Raw genomic sequence first — 20,937 nt, forward strand, 5'->3', positions numbered from 1 at the left:
ATAAGAATTCCTTGCCAAATACTGTAAGAGGTGTACTACTACCGTTGTATTTTTGGCGTAAATAAATAAATAAATAAATAAATAAATAAATAAATAAATATGTCTCTTAATATTTAGGGCATTCATATAAAACGTGTTTTACCACACAGACTGTACCATAACAAAAATCTCACGCAACCAAAAAATAATCACGATTCTTATATACTTAGCAGTAAACGTTTGTTTTATTTGAATTTGTTTAAATATATAATACGTACATTCATATAAAGCCGACTAAGGTGTAGGCTTTATAAACTTGGGATTCTTCTTTAAGGCGATGGGCTAGCAACCTGTCACTGTTTGATTCTCAATCATATCTTAAAGCCAAATAGCTGAACGTGGCCTATCAGTTTTTTTAAAGACTGTAGGCTCTGTCTACCCCGCAAGGGATATAGACGTGATTATATGTATGTATGTATGTAAAGTACAATAGGCGGACTTAATGCTAATAGCATTATCTAACAGTAAATAACTGTATATAAAATGAATTTTCTTCTTCTTTGTTTGTCTGCGCCAGAGTGGTCGATTCTGGATTGTTTTATGTGCGATGTCCAATGGGTCTATTCACGGAGTCGGATCATGTCTTTATCGCTTGCGTGGTAGACAGAGCCATGGGTGTGGTGAGGAAAGTCGGAAAGTATACCCCGGGTCCCTAAACACATGATCAGAGAGAGATTGTTTCGTTGAATTAGTATCCCTTAACACAAATTTTTGACATTATTTTAAACTATAGCTCATTTAGTTAAATTGTTCCTTAAACATTTATTTATAAGTACCTACCTACTTATTTGTTATTTGGAAAAGTCTGTGTGTACTCTTGTAAACTTTTCTGTTTTCTTCATTAACTTAGATTTTATCATAGACACTAAAGATAACTATAGTTATTTATAAGTTTAGTTACCTTGACCGACCTTAGGTTGATGTTCAAGGAAGCCATACGAGCTGGCCAAAGCCGCGCAATGTCGAGAGGCTGTCCTAGACATGGGATTAACCTCGAAATTGTGAAAAACCACCTTGTTTTTTTATAGATCCTGTAGTTTATGGTTTATGCTACGAGTAGGTATAAAAAAGGTTATAAGATAATTTTAATGTTATTTTAAAACCGGGCTGTGTCACTATTGAAAATACCTCCTCTTCGTTTTACCCTTTCTAATAAATGCTTTTTGAATGTTTTATTTGTTTGTTGTAAAACCACTTTATAATTATATAGTGTGGAGTAGGGTCATAGGATAAATAATACCGTGCGTGCGTAGGTCTGGGCGAAAGTTAGTATGGATATAAATTAACATAAAGTTTATATTTATAAGAAAAATATTTATTTTAAATAAAAAGTCTAATACTAAACGTAATTTTACAACACTAAACTGTACAATATATTGCAGAACAAATGTAGAATTTTGTCACTAATTATTCAATTGTATTGTGATGTAAGTACTTTAGCAATAATTTATCTAATAAAAGCCTACAGTGATGTACAAATGAATATATTTACACATAATAGGTACCTTATTAATTATTTTTATTTTTTTCACTGATTTTATATTTTCAAATAGTATTATGTAAATTTATGCACGATTATAGGAATTAAGTACAATTGGTAGGCAAGCGTACATTTGTAACATTTGTTTACGGTGGAATGATTGAGAACACAGTAAACTAACTTCTTAGATTTCTTCAGTTCTTTTCAGGTAATTCATGAATCTTAATCTTTATATCTAAATGATAAGATTGTCAAGAAAATTGTTTAAAATTTTACAAAATTCTGAGATACATAGGTACTTTTTAAATAGACTTATTACTTATTTAACAAAAACACATACAAATAGTGAAGGCTACGTTTAGCATAATAAGCTGTGTTATGAAGGAAATGAGATTCAGTGATAGTGTCCAAAAGTCTAGAAATAATAGTAATATCACAAGATTAGGTGTTCTCCTACTGTTCGTTTTAAGAAAATAATTTTATTGAATACAATGCAAATACTTATTATTTGAACATTAACTAAACTTTCTTAGCAAGTTTAGTGTAAAAATTGATCAATGTTTCAAAGATATTTGAAAATAAAAATATAATAAAGCATGATAAAATAAGGGTAACAACTAGGGAAGACAGTATTATGACAAAAACAGACCTATACATTATAACAAACGAATACCCTGTCCATAAAATGTTGAATACCTACATTTTATTACCTACATACATTTGATTTTTTAATTTACAAGGGAAACAGTTACAAAAATCTTTATCTTCATCTCATAAAAACATCCAAAATATCAGATTCCTAAACCTAAGTGAACCTAATCAAGCAGTCTTAACAACTTCTTCGAGATCTTTATTTGGCGGAACCCATCCACCAAACGCCTTTTCAAATTCTTTAGCTACAGCTATCGTCAAATGATCATTACACTTGTTCGCCACAATCTGAATACCGACTGGCAATCCTTTGGGAGTTAATTCAATGGGGCAAGCTGTTACTGGCAACCCCAAGGCGTTGAAGATCGTGAGGTACCCGCAGTTGAGGAATTTGTAGTATATCCGATAGTGTAGATGAGCCGGGTAGGGGAATGTGGGGAACAGCAGCACTGCGTCGTCTGATAGAGCTTTCTGGAAAATAAACACATAATTATGAGTTTATTTTAGTAAAATAGGTAGGAGTGATTGTCATGAAAAAGAAAGTGATTCTAAAGGTAAGTATTTACTTAATAATTTGCCGTAGTAAAGGTGATATTAAAATACTAGATACCTATTAGTGCTGGAAAATAAATTACCAGCTCCATGATTGATAATATCTAAAAATCTATGTCTTGTAAAAATAATCTAATGAAGTTTGCGCGTCAGTCTTTTAATTTAGATCTTGTAATTTAACGGGCACCTACCTCCAAATTTTTTTGGAAATTTATTCCTTACCTCAAAATCGCTCTTGATCTCATCGAAAAGTGTCAACAAGTTTTTGTAGTAACTCTTTGGCAAGGCGTCGAAGAATTTCTGCAGTGGTCCGTACGCCACGCACAGAAAATTATGGTTCGACATTCCGAACATTTTCTTCAGAACTTCTGGCCATATTGATATCCATTTCTCTCGGTTCTCTGGGTCTGTGTATATGTTCTGTACGTGTCGTATGTTCATTAGCACTCGTATCCCAATCTCCCACATGTGTTCTATGTTCTTTATTTTCAGCTGTAAAAAATTGTTAACGATTGAATTAGTTTTTAGAGACCTTTATTGCACAGAAATTATAACAAAATTAACTCATCCTTAACATATGCCTAAGGTGATGTACAAGAGGCGGACTTATTAACCTTTTTATTATTAACCTAACAAAGGCAGATAGTTTTCAAACAAATTTGTCTTTTTCCTACGATAAAAAAAAATAATAGGTTTTAATATCATCAGTTGCGTAGTTTCTATCCATACAACCGAAATTATGCAACCAAATGTTTACGTTAAAACTGCCTTTACTACTTTGATATGGGACAGAAATACGTACAGGTTGAACTTCTATGTTGTAGGTATTCTTGATGTATTCTTTGGCTTTTTCTAAAGCGTTTCTGACGTCTGCCCCGATAGGGTTAGACACGTTACTGCCGTCACCTTCCATGTAGTAAAACTTCAATTTTGTTATGTCCACCTGAAAAAATGTACAAGTTTCGTTTAAGTTTAAGACATGAACAAAAATGTACCTAAATAAAAGCCGACCTTACGTTACAACATACTTACTTATTGTTATGATTTTGGGGGTAAAATTATTAACAACTGGTATATTGAAAATTCCCAAGATAGTAATTTCAAATCTTGCTTTCGTAGTACTGAAGAAGACTAACTATCACAAAACATACATCTTCCCCAGAGGAGAACAAAAGGTTAGAACCTTTATGTATGTAGTTACGTAAAAGAAATATCATATATATACATAAGATACTTACAGGCTTATCAAATGGGACATCAGGACTTCCAGGTCTCTTCAACACCTTCAACAGCAAACTCAAGTCTTCAGCATACCGTGCGATTGGACCTAATGCGAAATATTCTTCAAAATCTGGATCTAAGCAGCTTGGAACGTGACCTGAAACGGAACAATTCATGTTTATTAACAAAGGAATGAATTGGCGAGTTTCTTTTCAACATTTCAACGATTTGTATTCTCTCTCTCTCTCTCTCTCTTTCTCTCACTTAACATCGTCTTATCCCGGTGTATTCTTTCCTAAAACTTAAAAGGTCTAAATTTACTTTAGCATTCAACATTTAAAATTTTAGTGACAATGTCTAAGATGATCTAAGTTTTAAGTTGTATTGTAATTTTAATAATCAGACAGAAGAATCGTTCTGCAAGAATTGTCGGTACCCCCTGTTTTATATTTTTTATAACCTATGTTCTATGTGTTTTATCGTATATCGTGTCGGAAAAACTAGCCTAAGGCAAGAAACAGTTATTAATAACTGTGTTGCTAAAGTAGCGGATATTCGCAAACTAACGTGCTAAATAATTTAATGGATGGACAGTTCATAATTGGCCAAGTCAGTACCTAACGGACAAATGAAATCGAGGTTACATAATATTCGACGTGTAAGATACAAAGTAAAACTAGCAAGATAGATAGATAGATAGACTTCTGTCAAAGGTGAAGTTTAATAAATAAATGTAAGCTAAAGACCAGTGGACATGAGTGTCACGACACCTAATATTTAGGTCTAATAATCTTAAAAATAATATCTCAAAATTTACGTAGCCGATTTTGATGCCCCACTCACTTTAAAAAATCCACTCCTACATACATCCGTAGTACAGATATACTATTAAAAATCAGTCACAAATTATTTTCACCCCAAGTTGATTGGTAGATCACACTGGCTTCGCGCGCTCGGTAAATTAGTTAAAATTATAAGCAATACCTAATCTTAAATGCTTGTATTTGATGATGAAAATCATGGACACTTGTTTAGTTTAGGTATTTGAACGACTCACCATAAAGAGGTCGCAGAGATCAGACGGCTGTCTTTGTTATTCTTAGATCACGGTTATCAAGCTCTTTCATTGAAAGAGTGAGTGATAAAAGGGCTGGTTCCTTGTTTTTCCCAAGTTAGAACTTCGATGAGTATATTTACCTTCAACTGACAGAAGTCTAGGTGTGGGCTTGTGTCCGAAGATTCCGTTGAACATAGGCGGCAGTCTCAGAGAGCCAGCGATGTCTGATCCTACGCCCATCACCGACGCCGCTGAAGCTATCAACGCCGCCTGAAATCATCATCACCAACGTTGAGAATGTAGGAAAAGTTGGGATTTTATAATGTGGCAATTTTTTAGAGATGTAGGCAAAGGCCATATCTTTTCACTTGCCACGATCCCTGCATACTTCTTTCGCTTCACATTAATTACTCTCTTCATGCAAGCTCGTCAATTTCGGGTACTCTTGACTTGACATTTTTATATATTAATAAAAGGTACGTAGGTATCTTTTTAAATTATACATTTATAAAAAATCCTGCCTTTTGCTCTCACAGAGTACGTTTAGCTTTTCTAGAAATATAAAAAGAAATTATGGAAAAAGGAGTGGAATTTTGGCATTTTTTATTAAGTAAAAGTAAAACGAATGAAATTAAGTGGCAAAAGCGAACTGTAGGTTATCAGACTGTATAACAAAATTGTGTCAATGTCCAAAACTAATTAAAACACTGTCAATGTTCAAATTATACAGTTACTGTATTCATTAACCTCAGGTCATTGAGTTAATTACCTACTTGATGATTATCATCGCTTTCCAATACCGCAGCTCAAACGAATGTCCTTCACTTTTGTTATGATGGATGGGTTGTTATTCGTTGGATTTGAATAATTTGTCAAACAGATTATTAGATATCAGTTTTAAGTCGTAACGCACTCAATATGGTTTCAAAATATACATCCGCGCTTTTACTGAATAAATGACGACAAAAGAAGGTGGATAAATCTACTGTCAGATAAAAAATTACCAAGTATGCTTTTAGATAACTCTAGAAGAGATTTCCGAACGCTGTGGACATTATTATGGGTCTCCCAGATCACATAATGCTGAGGAGTGTTGGTCACTGCCATAGGAGCATTGCCTATAAAATTTCCTGAAATTCTCACGAGATCACCAACAAAATTATTATATAAAATTTAACACCCTCACCTCTCCCCCAGAAGATCCGCCAGTCGTCCTCTTCTGATCATACGGGTTCATAGTCAACCCTGTGACATTATTATAGGTCTCCCAGTTCATACAAAGCTGAGGAGTGTTTGTGACTGCAATGGGGATGGCTCCGGCGGCCCTGGCGAGCTTGATGATGTCAGCATCGCTTTTGGCAGGGTTCCTGTACGGGTATACAGTGCCGCAGTCGTTGCTCATGCCTGAAATGTTCAGTAGGTTTTGTTATAAGTCTTGTAGGAATAACTAACTTTCATAACTATACGTATTACGTATACCAAGAAGGTTGCCTACAGTCTTAGCTGTAATTGTTATAATTGGGAAATTAACGGAGTGAGTATGCTTACATTTTATTAAGGGATTGGATTTTGCTAGTGAGCGTTTGTATTGCATTTTAAATTGTTTTTAACAATCAATTGAAAAGACTAAATTAAGACACGTTGTTGATATTTTAGACTATTGGGTTCAAAGTTTTAATTGGTTCTTCAGTAATTAACAAATAAACTATGATAAACGTTAGGTGAATGTAAATTTTTCTTAAGCATCAAATGCCTCTGAGCCAGAAAGGACACATATACAATACATAGATATAAGTAATCTATCTTTACTTTGAGGTATATAGGTACCAAGATTACACTCTTACACTGCCAAGATGGCAAGTGATATACATTCAGTCAGAAAAGTATCGGGAATGGATTATTTATTTATGGTTCCAAATTCAAATTTTTGTTTTTTTTGTTGTTGTTAGATTGGCACAACTGTTTTCCATTTTGGCGCGGAGTTTGAGTTGCATCTGTTGTTTACATTAAATACAGTGCTATTTTTAGTTATATCATATCTAGTGTGTATTGCTAATTTCATAATGGATAAAAACATCGAACAAAGAGTTTGTCTTAAATTTTGCATTGCCAATGGAATATCGTGTTCGGAGTCACTGAAAATGTTACAGAAGGCTTACGATGAATCGACTTTATCAAAAACTCGTGCTTATGAGTGGTACAAAGCGTTCAAAAGCAGTCGAGATGTGATGGAAGATTTGCCTCGCTCTGGTAGGCCATCAACGTCTGCAACTGAAGTTAACATCGCAAAAGTGAAGGAAATAGTGACTGAAAATCCTCATTCAACTTTGAGAGAGATAGCCACCGAACTTTCTGTATCTCACGAGTCGATCCGTACCATTTTAACTAATAATTTGGGTATGAAACATGTTGCCACTCGGCTAGTCCCAAAAGACCTGAATTTTTTTCAAAAACTCAATCGCATGAGAGTCGCTGAGGACATGCTAGAACGAGTCAATTCCGACCCAACATTCATGAAACGCATTGTTACTGGTGACGAGACGTGGGTTTACGAGTTTGACATGCAAACTAGTCAACAAGCTTCGGAGTGGCGCCTTCCAACTGAACCGAAACCGAAAAAACCACGCCAAAGTCGTTCAAAAGTCAAAGTCATGTTGACTGTTTTCTTTGACTATCGCGGTGTTGTGCACTCGGAGTTCTTGCCGGAAGGTCAAACGGTAAATAAGGAATATTATTTGAGTGTTATGCGGCGTTTAAGAGAGCAAATCCGACGAAAAAGGCCAGATTTGTGGAAAGAAAATTCTTGGATTTTGCACCATGATAATGCACCTTCGCACAAGGCCATCATTGTGAACGAATTTTTAACCAAACACTCAACAAATACCATCGAGCAACCACCATATTCACCAGATATGGCTCCAGCCGACTTTTTTCTTTTTCCTAAACTCAAATTACCACTTCGTGGCACCCGTTTTCAATCGGTAGAAGACATAAAAGAGAATTCGCGGCGAGAACTGACCTCAATTCCGGAAACAGCGTTTAAAAAATGTTTTGATGATTGGATTATTCGTTGGCGTAAGTGTGTCGTTTCTAAAGGAGCATATTTTGAAGGTGATAAAATAAATTTGGATGAATAACAAACAGTTTGTGTATTATTGATCTTTTCCTGCTACTTTCTTGACAGAGTAGTATGTACCTGTGCCTATTTTTATTGTACTTGGAAATCTATGACCAAACATTACATGACTGTTAATTACCGTTCATGTTAAGTAAGTACCACTAGAGCGCTGATGCCCAGCGCATAATAAGTGATTACGGATAGGAAATTACAAAACTGACTGCAATTAACTGATTGTGATATGTACTTGTAATGGTTACGCCTAAATTTTAACAGAAATAGAAAAACGGACCATCTTTGGTTCATTAAATAAAAGATGATTTAAGTAAAAATAAAAATTAGATTAAAAAAGGAAGACATCTTTATACATGATATCATGATGAAGACATTTGAATGGCCGAATAAGGTTATTTTTTCTGCTTTGGAAAAAATAATGTAGGAATCCTAACTGAGGTCAGGGTAAAGGTATATTTATCGAAACAGCTACATGAACAACTTTTGTCACAGGATGATCCTGTACAGACACACAATAATATAGAAGCAGTCAACTAAACAAAGGTTCGCTTCATATACCGGTCTTGTTACACGAACAACTAACATTAACGGAACACCATCAATCCTATACAAAAGCATTAGGCAGAGGTACAGCAACAAAAGTCATCTTCATACCTTCCACAGCGATGCTTTCCTTCACAGTCATAGGAATACCCAACAACGGGTACTCTTTAGCCAAGTCGTCGGGAGACCTGTCCGTCGAGGCTATCATCTTGTCTATGCTCCTGGCTTCTCGAAGAGCCTGCTCATATCGAGGTTCCACTACAGCATTTAAATAAGGATTGACTTCTTTACATCGTTCTATGTAAGCTGTCACTAGTTCTTCGGAGGTGATCTGTGAATAAAATAATGGATTAGTTGCTGTGGTATTAAATTTAAATTTAAAAATTAAACATATTCTTTCCCATGCGGAATTTGTGTGCAATGCGCGCAACATATGTTCTGTTATGCTACATGGGACATATGGGTATAGAAAATGGTTAAACATAAAATAAAACTTATAAGGCTGATAACTGAAGAGAAAAAAATGTCGATAAAGGAAACCCTGAACTCCGAAACTTAGAAGTGGGTTTTGGGAATTCCGTTAATAATTAGGTAATACTTCTGATTCGAATGTTTGATCACCATACAACAAAAAATATTGGACTCATGGATTAACGTTAACAAAATTCTCATAAACCTGTTTATTCCTGATCATCATCGCCAATGTTGTGGCAGATTTGAAGAGTATGGGGTTCTTAGGCGGCGGGCACTTCTTGGTTCGCTTAATGTTCAGGAGTACCGTCAGGGGGTACACCAGGATCGCCAGCAATGACACCAGGAACCGGAGAAACCGGCGCATGAACCCGTTCATCATGGCTGTCTGAAAAATGGAAAGAACGGGTATCAGCAACAAATCGAACGAAATTGACAATAAAATTTTCCTAATGTAATTAAACATTATTTTTGGTATCCACCAAGGTTCTGCGTTACATATTTCTACTAAATCAAAGTATAAATTTTTATAATAAAGGTTTATCTTTGGATGCGGTTTATTTTGTAAATTTTAAAGACACATAATGGATTGTAATTGAAAGTAGATAGCTCAATGTCGTCTATAATTAAGTAATTATGTAAAAAATTATGTTGTAGATATGGTGTTAAAGACAATAAAAAAATCATATTGTAAACCCAAACCTATGCTGAAATGTATACTTATTATCCCATTCCATCCCAACTTATAAATGCGAAAGTAATTTTATTTGTTTCTTGTATCTTCACACGTTATCTGCTGAAACAATCTTCTTGAAACTTTGCGTATACTTCTATAATAAAGAGTTTGAAGAAGAGAAGAACATAGTGTACTTTTCATCCCGGTAGAAACTAAAGTTCCCGTTGGGTTTGCAAATACCCAGTCCTCTTTTGTATGCGGCGCTATATTTGCGCGGGCAAAGCTTCGGGTAAAATCTAGTGTACTAATAATAAAATTATTTCCTTGTCAAATCTTAAAGAATTTGGTTTTTATATTTTTTACTTTCATTTTATTGTTATTCTTTACAACCCAAAGATACAATTCAATTTATATTATACATTTGTATGTAATGAATGATAATTCAATATATTATGTTTATACATTATATATTATACATAACCTATATCAATTTATTAGGTGTTATATTAGGTTTTGTGTGCTTGTATACTTACTGTATGTACGAGAAAAAAAAATGAATACAAATATACATATACCTCTGCCGCTATAATTCCCACTACAAAACCAACGACATTTGACCCCACATACTTTATCTTCACCACCGGTTTAGACAGATAAGGCGGATACAACAAATTGTAGCTATTTAAAAAAACTTCTATCAACACAAAAGACTGATACACACTAGCACTTATCACTAACAAGATAGCTCTAGTAAAAACATTTATACTCGCGTGAAAACATGAATTTAACATGTTGAAACATAAATGTATCATTATAACAATAAAACTGTAAGTGCGTGTGTTTGTAAGTGATAGTTTCACAGCACTGGGGTACTGTTATCGAATAGTCAAAGTCAAAGTTACATCGATTAAGAGTATTATCACGGGCATAATACAATGTTGGTGTGACTACTTTTGTATTATACAATGTGTCACAAAGAACAAAGTGTATTTTCCATTAATTAGGTTAGAATTCTAATAACTAATAGTAATACCTAGAGGTACCTACAATAAAATGGTATAAAAAGTATGTCTGTATTGAATATTTAAAGAAATAGTTATACCTACTTAGTTAGTAGACATATGATCATATAGGTACTATATGTATATATGCCTTAGATAAGATTTTGGAAAAAATCCGTATAGATTATAACCGCTAATCACTGTAAATACTGGAAACATTTTATAATGGGACTTATTTCATTATATGGATATTAAACTTGGACATAATTAACAATTCCAGGAAGGGTAGAATTCATTTATATACACCTTACATAACTTTTGTAAAAAAATAATCTTGTCCTAAGTGTAACAAATACTTTACTCAAGACCGCATAAAAATCGGTTTAGCGAAACCCGAAATAATCGCGGACAAACATACATACCTTAATTTTGAAGGTGGTTAAAAGTACCCTGTTTTTTATAGTTTTTTCATTCACTGATTTTTACAATTTTCGCGGGAAGAGAAGCTTTGACATAGTTGTTTTTTCTTCAGTACCTACCGAACTTCTTACATAAGATTGTAATAAATAATTAACACGAATTTGTGCATTTGAACATTACGAAAACGATTCATATCTGTTCAATGATAATTGCATTACATCTTTGTTTCGAAATCTATGAAGATAAAAATATTCAGAGTAAAACACATGTTCTATAAATTTGTAGGCTGTGTTTTGATAATACACTTTTTACGTGATGATAACGGAATTATTATAAGTAGTTTGTCCATGAGATAAGTATTTCGTAATGTGATTAACATACGAAAGGTGTAAGATCTAAACATATTCGGAATAACGTGAGACAAAAGAAACTATTTTGTACCTGAAGTTACACGAATGATGTATTTTCAGACCGACAAATCTACATGTGACCGTGCCGTGGTGCCGTGTGGTTCCCGGCACTAGTACAAAAAAGAATAGGACCACTCCATCCCTTTCCCATGGATGTCGTAAAAGGCGACTAAGGGATATGGTTACAAACTTGGGATTCTTTTTTTAGGCGATGGGCTAGCAACCTGTCACTATTTGAATCTCAATTATATCATTAAGCCAAATAGCTGAACATGGCCATTCAGTCTTTTCAAGACTGTTGGCTCTGTCTACCCCGCAAGGAAGAGACGTGACCATATGTATGTATAAATGTACATCTTAGCACAAAAAATTGAAGACGATTAATTTGTATCTATTAAAATTGTCAATCAAATTCTGTTTAGATCTGATTATGGATCGAACCTGACATCTTTTGTTCTACAACCACCATTTGTAATCCTATATGTATAGAATTCTTAACATCTGCGGGGCTCGAGTATGCTATCTATGTACCTCCTATTTTTTTTCTTATGTTTATCATTCCTATACATTTTCTGTGTATGTACATGATAATTCATAATTCTATTATTATTGTCAGATATAATTACGACATGAATTGATAAATACAAAAATAAATAAAAATAAGACGAAAATCTGTCGCTAAAACTACGTATGATAAAGTAAATCATGTACTTGCCTACTGATGAAAAATGAGTCATCTTTTTTTGCAAAAGTATTAAAATCATTATAATTGTGTAGATTACAAACTCTATTGTTATTTCCTCGGCCGAAATAGAATGTGGGCAAGTAATGCAACCATGCAACAGTCTAACATTGCGGTATCCGGCCGATTAAGGTTAAGGGTACACTCAGCCTCTTTCCACACATTTTCTATTATGTACTAAGTAAGAGTCTCGGCGGTCGAAAAAATAAAATAGACTAATATATATTTTATTACCTATATTTTACCATATAATCGATTTTACTTTAATATATCTAAATGTATAGTCACAAAATCACTATACAGCGCCACTTAAACCATTTTTTTCTAGTTACGCGAGTTTTTCTATATTTTAACTTGGCGCTATTCTCTTGGTCCTCTTTGGAAATTATGAGATGCAAAATAATGCCACTTGCTATGATCCCTGCATATTTCTTTGGATTCATCCACATTCATTGCCTTCTTCAACAAGCTGTAGTACAAATAAAACTTTCTTTGTATAATAACTTTGTCACGAAGATATTCAGTTTCGAAGTAAGTTTCGAACTTACTTCGAGGCTAACTCTGAATAATAAATAGAATGCATACATACATCCCTTGCGGGGTAGACAGAGCCAACAGTCTCGAAAAGACTGGATGGCCACGTTCAGCTATTTGGCTTAATGATAGAATTGAGATTAAAATAGTGACAGGTTGCTAACCCATCGCCTAAAAAAGAATCCCAAGTTTGTAAGCCTCTCCCTTAGTTGCCTTTTACGACATCCATGGGAAAGAGATAGAGTGGCCCAATTCTTTTTTGTATTGGTGCCGGGAACCACACGGCAATAAATAGAATTTAACGTTATTAATCGAAATTCTTTTTTTAATCAACTCAGTGTACCAAAGCCCTAATACTTCGCAATCGGTCCCGTTGGCTATATACCGATACGGCGTTGCGGATTACCGGTGCTGCGGCACAGAGTAAGAAACACCGCGCCGTACCATCGGACCGAAGTCGGTTACTGCTCTGTGTAAGTATAGGCCCTGTGCTTGTTACCTTCTTTCTCTTATTCTTACTGGCAGTCAATAAATATTTTAGATAAATGTAGCGTTTATTACCACTAGATACCGTATAGATTCTAGAATGAAAAGCGATGATCGTATACTCCATCTAATGATAAATATATCTATGGCTAACGCTTTTGCGAAGGCGCTTTCGTTTGTCGATTGACATTTGCTTCGCTGATCTTCGCTTGAGGGGCAGATCAGAGACAGCGTCTTAGGATTAGGACACCAAATATATCTTCAAAGATAGCAAATAAAGCAAACGTGATTGCAGCGCATCACTCCGATGATTCGGACTTGTATAACCGGAAGATTGGAAGAACCATGGTTGGTGGTTGTATTGTTCTCAGATAAAATTCGTTAATCATTGGCAATGGGCTAGCTATCTGTCATTATTTGAATCAATTCTTCAATTCCATCATAAAGCCTGACAACTAAAGTCAGCAGTCAGCCTTTTTTTTGTAGGCTCTGTCTACCCCGTAAGGGATAAAGACGTGGTTATATGTATGTAGATCATGTCTGTGAGCGATAAAATATAGATCACCACAATTATGATTTAACTTTAGTGCTGAATATATCCTTGGAAAAAACTTCTAAGCAGTCCATACAATAAGAACAATTGAATATTTGCTAATACATAATCCGAAACGGGTTTTTAGTCAAATATTCAATGAGCAAACCGACCGGATAGGCAAATAATTTGTTTCTGGTTCCTAGTCTGACCGGTTACGAGAAAGATGACCGGCATTTGTTGTAGGTATGGGCACACCTTTATGTTTACAAATATCATATAATTTGAGCCATATAATATAGTGCCGCATGGTTCCCGCCACCAATACAAAAAAGAATAGGATCATTCCATATCTTTTCGTAAAAGGCGACTAAGGGATAGGCTTATGAACTAGCGATTCTTTTTTAAGGCGATGGGCTGGCAACCTGCCACTATTTGAATCTCAATTCTATCATTAAGTTAAACAGGTATCCAGGCCTATCAGTATTTTCAAGACTGTTGGCTCTGTGTACCCCGCAAAGGATATAGACGTGACTATATGTTTGTGTCACATCTTTAATCACAACGGTGTAGACAGATGCTTAAGCTAAGATTCGATGGCCACGTTTATTTGGTTGACTTAATTATCGAAGTAAGAATCGAAAATAGTGACACATTGTATTGTGATTCTGGCAAGGCAAGAAGGTTCCTTTTTGCTCACATTAATGAGAATCACGTTTCATCATCATATTCCGTATGCTCTCGAAATACCTGACATAAGACTATTCGAAACTCCGAAAAAAAATGGTTAGGTTTATTCTGAAAGCCTTATCAATTTCTGTGCGTTTCAAACAAAATTGTACAAATCTTTTCTCTATAGTCGCCTTTAGTCGCCTTTTACGACATACATGGGAAAGAGATGGAGTGTTCCTATTTTTTTTTTATTGGTGCCGGGAGCCACACCACACGGATCATATTCTGTATTCTGTATTCTAAACCATTATTAAATTATATCCGTTTGGCAACCGCAAAGCCAAGCCTGGTCAAGAGTTGCGAAATATATTCTCGCGCGTCTCAATCTTGGTGGTACGAGTACCTACCTACTTCATTCATGTAGATGACAACATAACCACTCTTTATGTACCCACGTTACGAATACCGTTCTAGATGTATCTATTTGTTTTACCTCATTGCAAGCTTTCACACCATTAGTTGTCATTTGCTTAAGGTCATTGAACTCGGATATTGAAGCCATATCTTAGCCTAGTTTTCTATTTATTTCTTTCACTTTTTTTTGATGATGGTTAATTCACTCTTTTGGTAGTCCTTTCTATGTAAAAAAAATTGGTTTCGCTAAAATTAATGTGTAATTTGGTAACTGTTTATCAAATAAGAAAAAACATCCATGTTCGTATCTGGTTATCCAAAATCAGCTATAAAGGTGGAGAAAATAATATAGAAGTGTATGGTCAAGCTACTTCAGAATTAAACCGCTCAATTTCCTTCGGATCTTGTGAATAGCCCTCCTCCTGGCTTTAGTCCCAGTTGCATCCTCACCACTCTGAAAGTCTGTCAGGGGAAAGGCTAATAAGCTTGGGATTCTTCTTTTTCTTTCTTTCTTTGTGGTAACATTTAACAACCTGTTACTATTTGAATCTCAATTCCAATGCAATCCATACAGCTGAACATAGTCTTTCATTCTTTTCGAGACTATTGGCTATGCCTAACCCGTAAGGGATAAAGACGTGATTATGTTCTTTACGTAACTTCTGACTTCAATCATGTCGTTTTCTATGCCCAATCATTGTTTTAATCTACATATGTGACCGTGACCCCAAACCATATACTTACATAAACAGTTCTTATATCGCTGGTTTCCGAGATGAGCCTTCACAAACGAACGTAGGAATTTTGATTCAAGTTGTGCAAGCACAACCTTCGATCAATTTATAACATTAATATGATTTAAATGTAAAGTATGATATTATGGTCTTGCTAAAAAAACTTTATGAGGTTATAAACCACACAAATTCTTTCCCCTTTCGTAAAAGGCGACAAAGAGATAGGCTTATACACTTGAGATTCCTCTTGTAGACTATGGCTATAGCAACCTGTCACTATTCGAATCTCAATTCCATCATAAAGCCATACAGCTGAACGTGGCATTTCATACTTTTTAAGACTGTTGTCTCTGTCTACCCCGCAAGGATATAGAGTTTGTTTTTAATTTTGATGTAGCAAAATGATCATTCCATTTTACCTTCGAAACCTTCGAAGTCATCCTTGAATATATATTTTTCCACATTATATGCAGGTTACAGTTTAATTACTGTATTTTTAGGGTTCTTCTTATAAAAAATTAAACCGAATTTTTAAACTCAAATGATACTGAATCCAGACGGAAGTCATTTCGTGTAAAGACCTTATTTGCTCAATAATCCAGGATCCTGGTCATTGGCGTACCCATGGCTCACCTCCTGAATGAAGATGTAAACTTAACCAATACTAACTTCAGTATGAAGGAAGATACCTATTCTGAAGATGAATTACTACCAACCCTTTTTAATCGTCTTAAATTATAATAAAGAATATTCTGAACTGTTTTAAAAAAATCTGATGTTGCCAACACAAAAAAAACCATGTTGGTCTGGTAGCCAAGAAAACAAATGCCAACTACTTTTCTTCCCGCAAAGATTGTAAAAATAAATCAAGGGAAAAGGTTTTATCTTTTTGATTCTTCTTTTAGGCGATATGTAAGCTGTATCTTTGTAATAATAGCAACTATGAATTCTTGTATTTTTTTTTTAAATTTTAACAATGTCTATCCGGAACCCTATAAGCATAGCTCAATACGCACTTGCTCGTTATAATTACCGTATTTCGACAGCCACTACCTACCTACCACAGCACGGTCGGCTGACCAGTTTCCAGCGTTACGAAATTCGCACGAGTCGGCTTCAACTTGGCCGATTTTGTGTTCGTATGCACATCATCACGGCATTTAAGGTACAGTCACTTGCAGGCAGAAATGTGTGATTGAAGTTTTCAGGAATATATGACTTCCTGTTAATACGAAGCAGAATCTAAGGATGAGTGATGAACAGATGTGGGTTAAGTTTCCCTGCAAGCGACTGTACATTAGAAATTATTATAATACTTATGCAAGTTTACTCAAGCACCCGATTCTGTGTCTCAGCCGTAGTATCCAATTTATAAGAAGATTTATGATATAGTTTGTATATATTAGATAACCTATCTTTTAAGTTAAGCCAAATTACAGGAATATGTAAAATTTTAATAAAATTTATTATGTAGTTAATCAATAACATACATGTTATCATGAGATTTTTATATACTTAGAAATTGAGTTGAGTCTGTGCCTGTGAAGGCAAGTTTTCAAATCAAATTTACCGGGTTGCAGTTTTCTGGCGTCAAGAATGAACACACGGTGAAAACGAAATTATGCCTCTATAAAAAATTATCTATTATTTTGCAGTAGCTTTTCAGTAAATTTATTAAAATTTAATAAGAAATCTTCTCTGTAAACTTATGTGTAAACATACACTTAAATGACACTATGCTCTTCAAACTAAGGTGACTAATAATTTGGTATTATAATGATTATAAATTATTTTGCAGTAGCTTTTCAGTAAATTTATTAAAATTTAATAAGAAATCTTCTCTGTAAACTTATGTGTAAACATACACTTAAATGACACTATGCTCTTCAAACTAAGGTGACTAATAATTTGGTATTATAATGATTATAAATAATAATATGATGAGATGTTTAGTAAAAAAAATGAATAACCATCCTCAACCTTATAACTAATAATAGATAAGTTAAGCAATAATTTAAAGGTCGCATAATGCACGCAGGAGTCGGTAGAATTTATAGAAGATTAATTTTATTCTATGACCTTTGAACTTTCATAATCTATATTATGTTGAGAGTCTTGATAACAAAAATAGACATACATAGTTTAGTTGTAGGTTATCTTAAATAATCGTGATCTGAAATGCTAAAAAACTGAATATTCAAATAATTAGGTAGCTACAAACTAAATTTCCAGAAAAAAACTGTTAAAAAGTAAACCGTTTTTAAGTGGAGACGAAGATAAATAAGATTCAAATAAAATAAATAAATAAATTGATTCCGTTCTAAAAACTTAATACAGCTTTTACCTAGTGCATTATAAAGCAATTACCACAGATAATAAGCCAGATGCACCGAGAGATGTGCGGTTAGCGGTGCTGCATTCTAGACAGACCACTCTAGGCAGGCACGGACAGGTCAATAACAGCTGTTGCTAACTGTAATTTAAGCCTTTTACATTAGTATGCTTCCAGCGACGAGAAATTTTAAAAATGAAACTTTTTAAAATTCGCAATACATAACTATTTCCATTCTTTATTAAATTTTAGAAATACTTTTAGAATTTATTTTTACAAATTTACGGTAGTTACTCTTGACTTGATCTTTCATCAGGACGTCTTCGATTTGATCAAGGTCCAAGATCTTGATCTTTTCCTTCCAACAACGTTCTCATGTACAATATATGCCCTTATACATTTGCTTAAAGAGTACTTACTGAGAAGAACGATACGTATGATAAACTTTTATCCAGGAAAACACTGTTCAGATAGGATTTGCTGAACGACAATGTCCGGGAGCGAAACTGCGGGCAACAGCTAGTGTAGTGACAGACTGTTCTATCAACATACAGCCCAAACCACTGGACTGATCGTGAACGGGAGATAACGGTATTTTTCATTTTACGCGGGCGTAGCCGCGGGCGCTCCCTAGTCTTCCTAATATACTCACAACATAAATAGGTATTTCATTGTTTTTGTTACAACATAAAAATATGAGACAATATAAGGCGGGCTTAACCCTAAATGGGATCTCGTCCGGTCAAACTTCGGATCATTTAAAATTTTAGTAGTATTGTGCATAATTTTTAATTAATGCTTGTTCCATGTAATTCCTAACATCAATATTGGCACGAACGAACAAATATTCACTTAACTAAACCGGTATATGCATAGAACTGAATTCCTGCCTGATTGATTAACAAATATAATTATTCTAATGCGCAAATTTAGTTATTCATTATGCGTCTCTCTTTTCCTTATAATGGGGTATCCCCGATTATATTTTGGTAGGTTCATAGATAAAAAATATGAATTTTGAATTCATATTTATGACTTATGTGAATAATTAATAGTTTTGACAAAACTCTAACTGACAGAATAGCAGATATAGGAATAGACTTTAATTTTTCTAAAAAAAATATATCTTAAACACTAATTTTCGCTTTCGGCTTCGCTCGCGTATATTATCGAGTACTAAGCGACATTCTGCTACAGCTTTAAAACTGTAAAGATTGTTGCAAATAGTTTCCGTACTTTTCGCATAAAAGTGAAATAAGCATAATAACCCCACAAAGGTTCTCAGCTTAACCCAATGTTTGACTGTTAGATAATGCTATCAGCATTGAGTCTCCCTATTGTGCTTTACAAGATCTAAATGTTACAATATAGAATATATTAATAAGTAATACAAATTTTTGAGTAGGTATTATGAACTCAAAATAGCAGTATCACCGCCGCCGTGACGACGAGTTGGTAACGAAAAGTGAAATCGAAATCGTCTTGTACGTACCAAGTTTTGGCAAGCAACAAACTTTCTGTTTTTTTTCTTATTTTTTTGGAATTCAATTCGATCGCATGTTTACTTTCAGATCATTTTTTTGATTCATGTACGTATGTACATTTTTTTTATTAGGATTGGGTTAAATAAGAAATATATATAGTGTGCTTAGAAGTTAATGTGCTGAGTAGGTAAATTATATCTTTGCTTAATCCTTATTTCAAAACTTAAGTTATTCGATACATAAGTGCTTAAATATTAATTTAATAATAAAATAAAATACTTATTACATATTATAGTATAGATACTTATAACTGTTATCAGCATGGTAGCAACAAAACGCAAATAATAACAAAAAAACTTAATGCTTGTCAAAAATAAACATAGGCTAAAGATATAAATAAAAGGTAAGACACATTGTTCTTATTTTAAAAAATAAGGGCTTTTACTCACATGTTTTAAATTGCAGTCCAAAAAGAAACAAAACACAAACTTAACGTAACAGTTCAACGTGCGCACCGAACGGCGCGCGGAATAGACTCCGCGATTCGAAATTCAAACTCTCGACTCTTAGCTAACTTCTGCTCGCGGTTTCACCCGTTTTTCTTAATAACTAGCATATTATTTAAAGTGGTCTTATCAGTAGAAAATTTTTGCTCTTAAGAGCGTTGGACTATTATATCACACAAGATTTTTTTATTTCACATAGGAAAATGTTTAATTTAATTAAATATAAGCAGGTATAGTACTTACCTATATAATTTATCATTTATTTTAGCTGAAGAGTAAGCAAATCGAGTACCTACTTAATTGTATTATTCGCGTGTTAGTGAATATTATAGTACTGTGAGGAGCTTTAATTTTATTTTAACACCATGATTCCATATTTGATGATGGCTCTTTTCTATTTTTTTTCTATTATCTGAAAGTGAAAGTCTCCTTAGAAAAAGTTTACTGCTTTCGAACAAATTGTCGTACAATGTACCTAGTAGTGTTAATAAAATTCAAAATATAAAAGACTTGAAATTTAAAGCAACTATTTGGATCATGGTAATACAGACGTAGGTGCATCTAGAAATATACAGGTCTCTGGTTTACGATGTTTTTCTTCAGTATATTTGTTTATTTTATTTAACCTATATAATAGTCGCATCTCATCAACGTGCAATATATAAGTTTGAATTATAACTTGGAATGATGGGCGGCCATCTCGTTTTGCGAGCGTACTTTTTTTATTTTTTCGAATATTAAACAAAATTTCGTGTTTAATGAGGATATAGTAGTGCCATCTAGTGAGAGTATACATATCAAAGCGCCACCTGTCACAGCTTTACGAACTATTCACAAACTAACTTTT

General features: G+C 34.1%; 1 protein-coding gene across 2 annotated transcripts; it reads right to left on the minus strand.

Annotated features, from left to right (window-relative positions):
• Nucleotides 1–1,410: 1,410 nt before the first annotated feature.
• Nucleotides 1,411–20,145, minus strand: LOC106134652 (fatty-acid amide hydrolase 2-B). Of its 2 annotated transcripts, none has more exons than XM_013334746.2 (9): nt 10,399–10,687; nt 9,353–9,535; nt 8,788–9,007; nt 6,187–6,404; nt 5,141–5,270; nt 3,961–4,100; nt 3,525–3,665; nt 2,945–3,214; nt 1,411–2,641 (listed from the first exon to the last, which is right to left on the minus strand). In XM_013334746.2, the coding sequence occupies exons 1-9, from the start codon at nt 10,633–10,635 to the stop codon at nt 2,339–2,341; spliced, it is 1,842 nt and encodes a 613-aa protein (XP_013190200.1). In that variant the 5' UTR covers nt 10,636–10,687; the 3' UTR covers nt 1,411–2,338. The 2 variants fall into 2 exon arrangements, with proteins under 2 accessions (XP_013190200.1, XP_013190201.1); XM_013334747.2 differs by lacking the exon at nt 10,399–10,687 and adding an exon at nt 20,034–20,145 and having other exon boundaries at nt 1,413–2,641.
• Nucleotides 20,146–20,937: the final 792 nt, after the last annotated feature.

Source organism: Amyelois transitella, chromosome 9, assembly GCF_032362555.1.
Source record: "Amyelois transitella isolate CPQ chromosome 9, ilAmyTran1.1, whole genome shotgun sequence".
NCBI lineage: Eukaryota > Metazoa > Arthropoda > Insecta > Lepidoptera > Pyralidae > Amyelois > Amyelois transitella.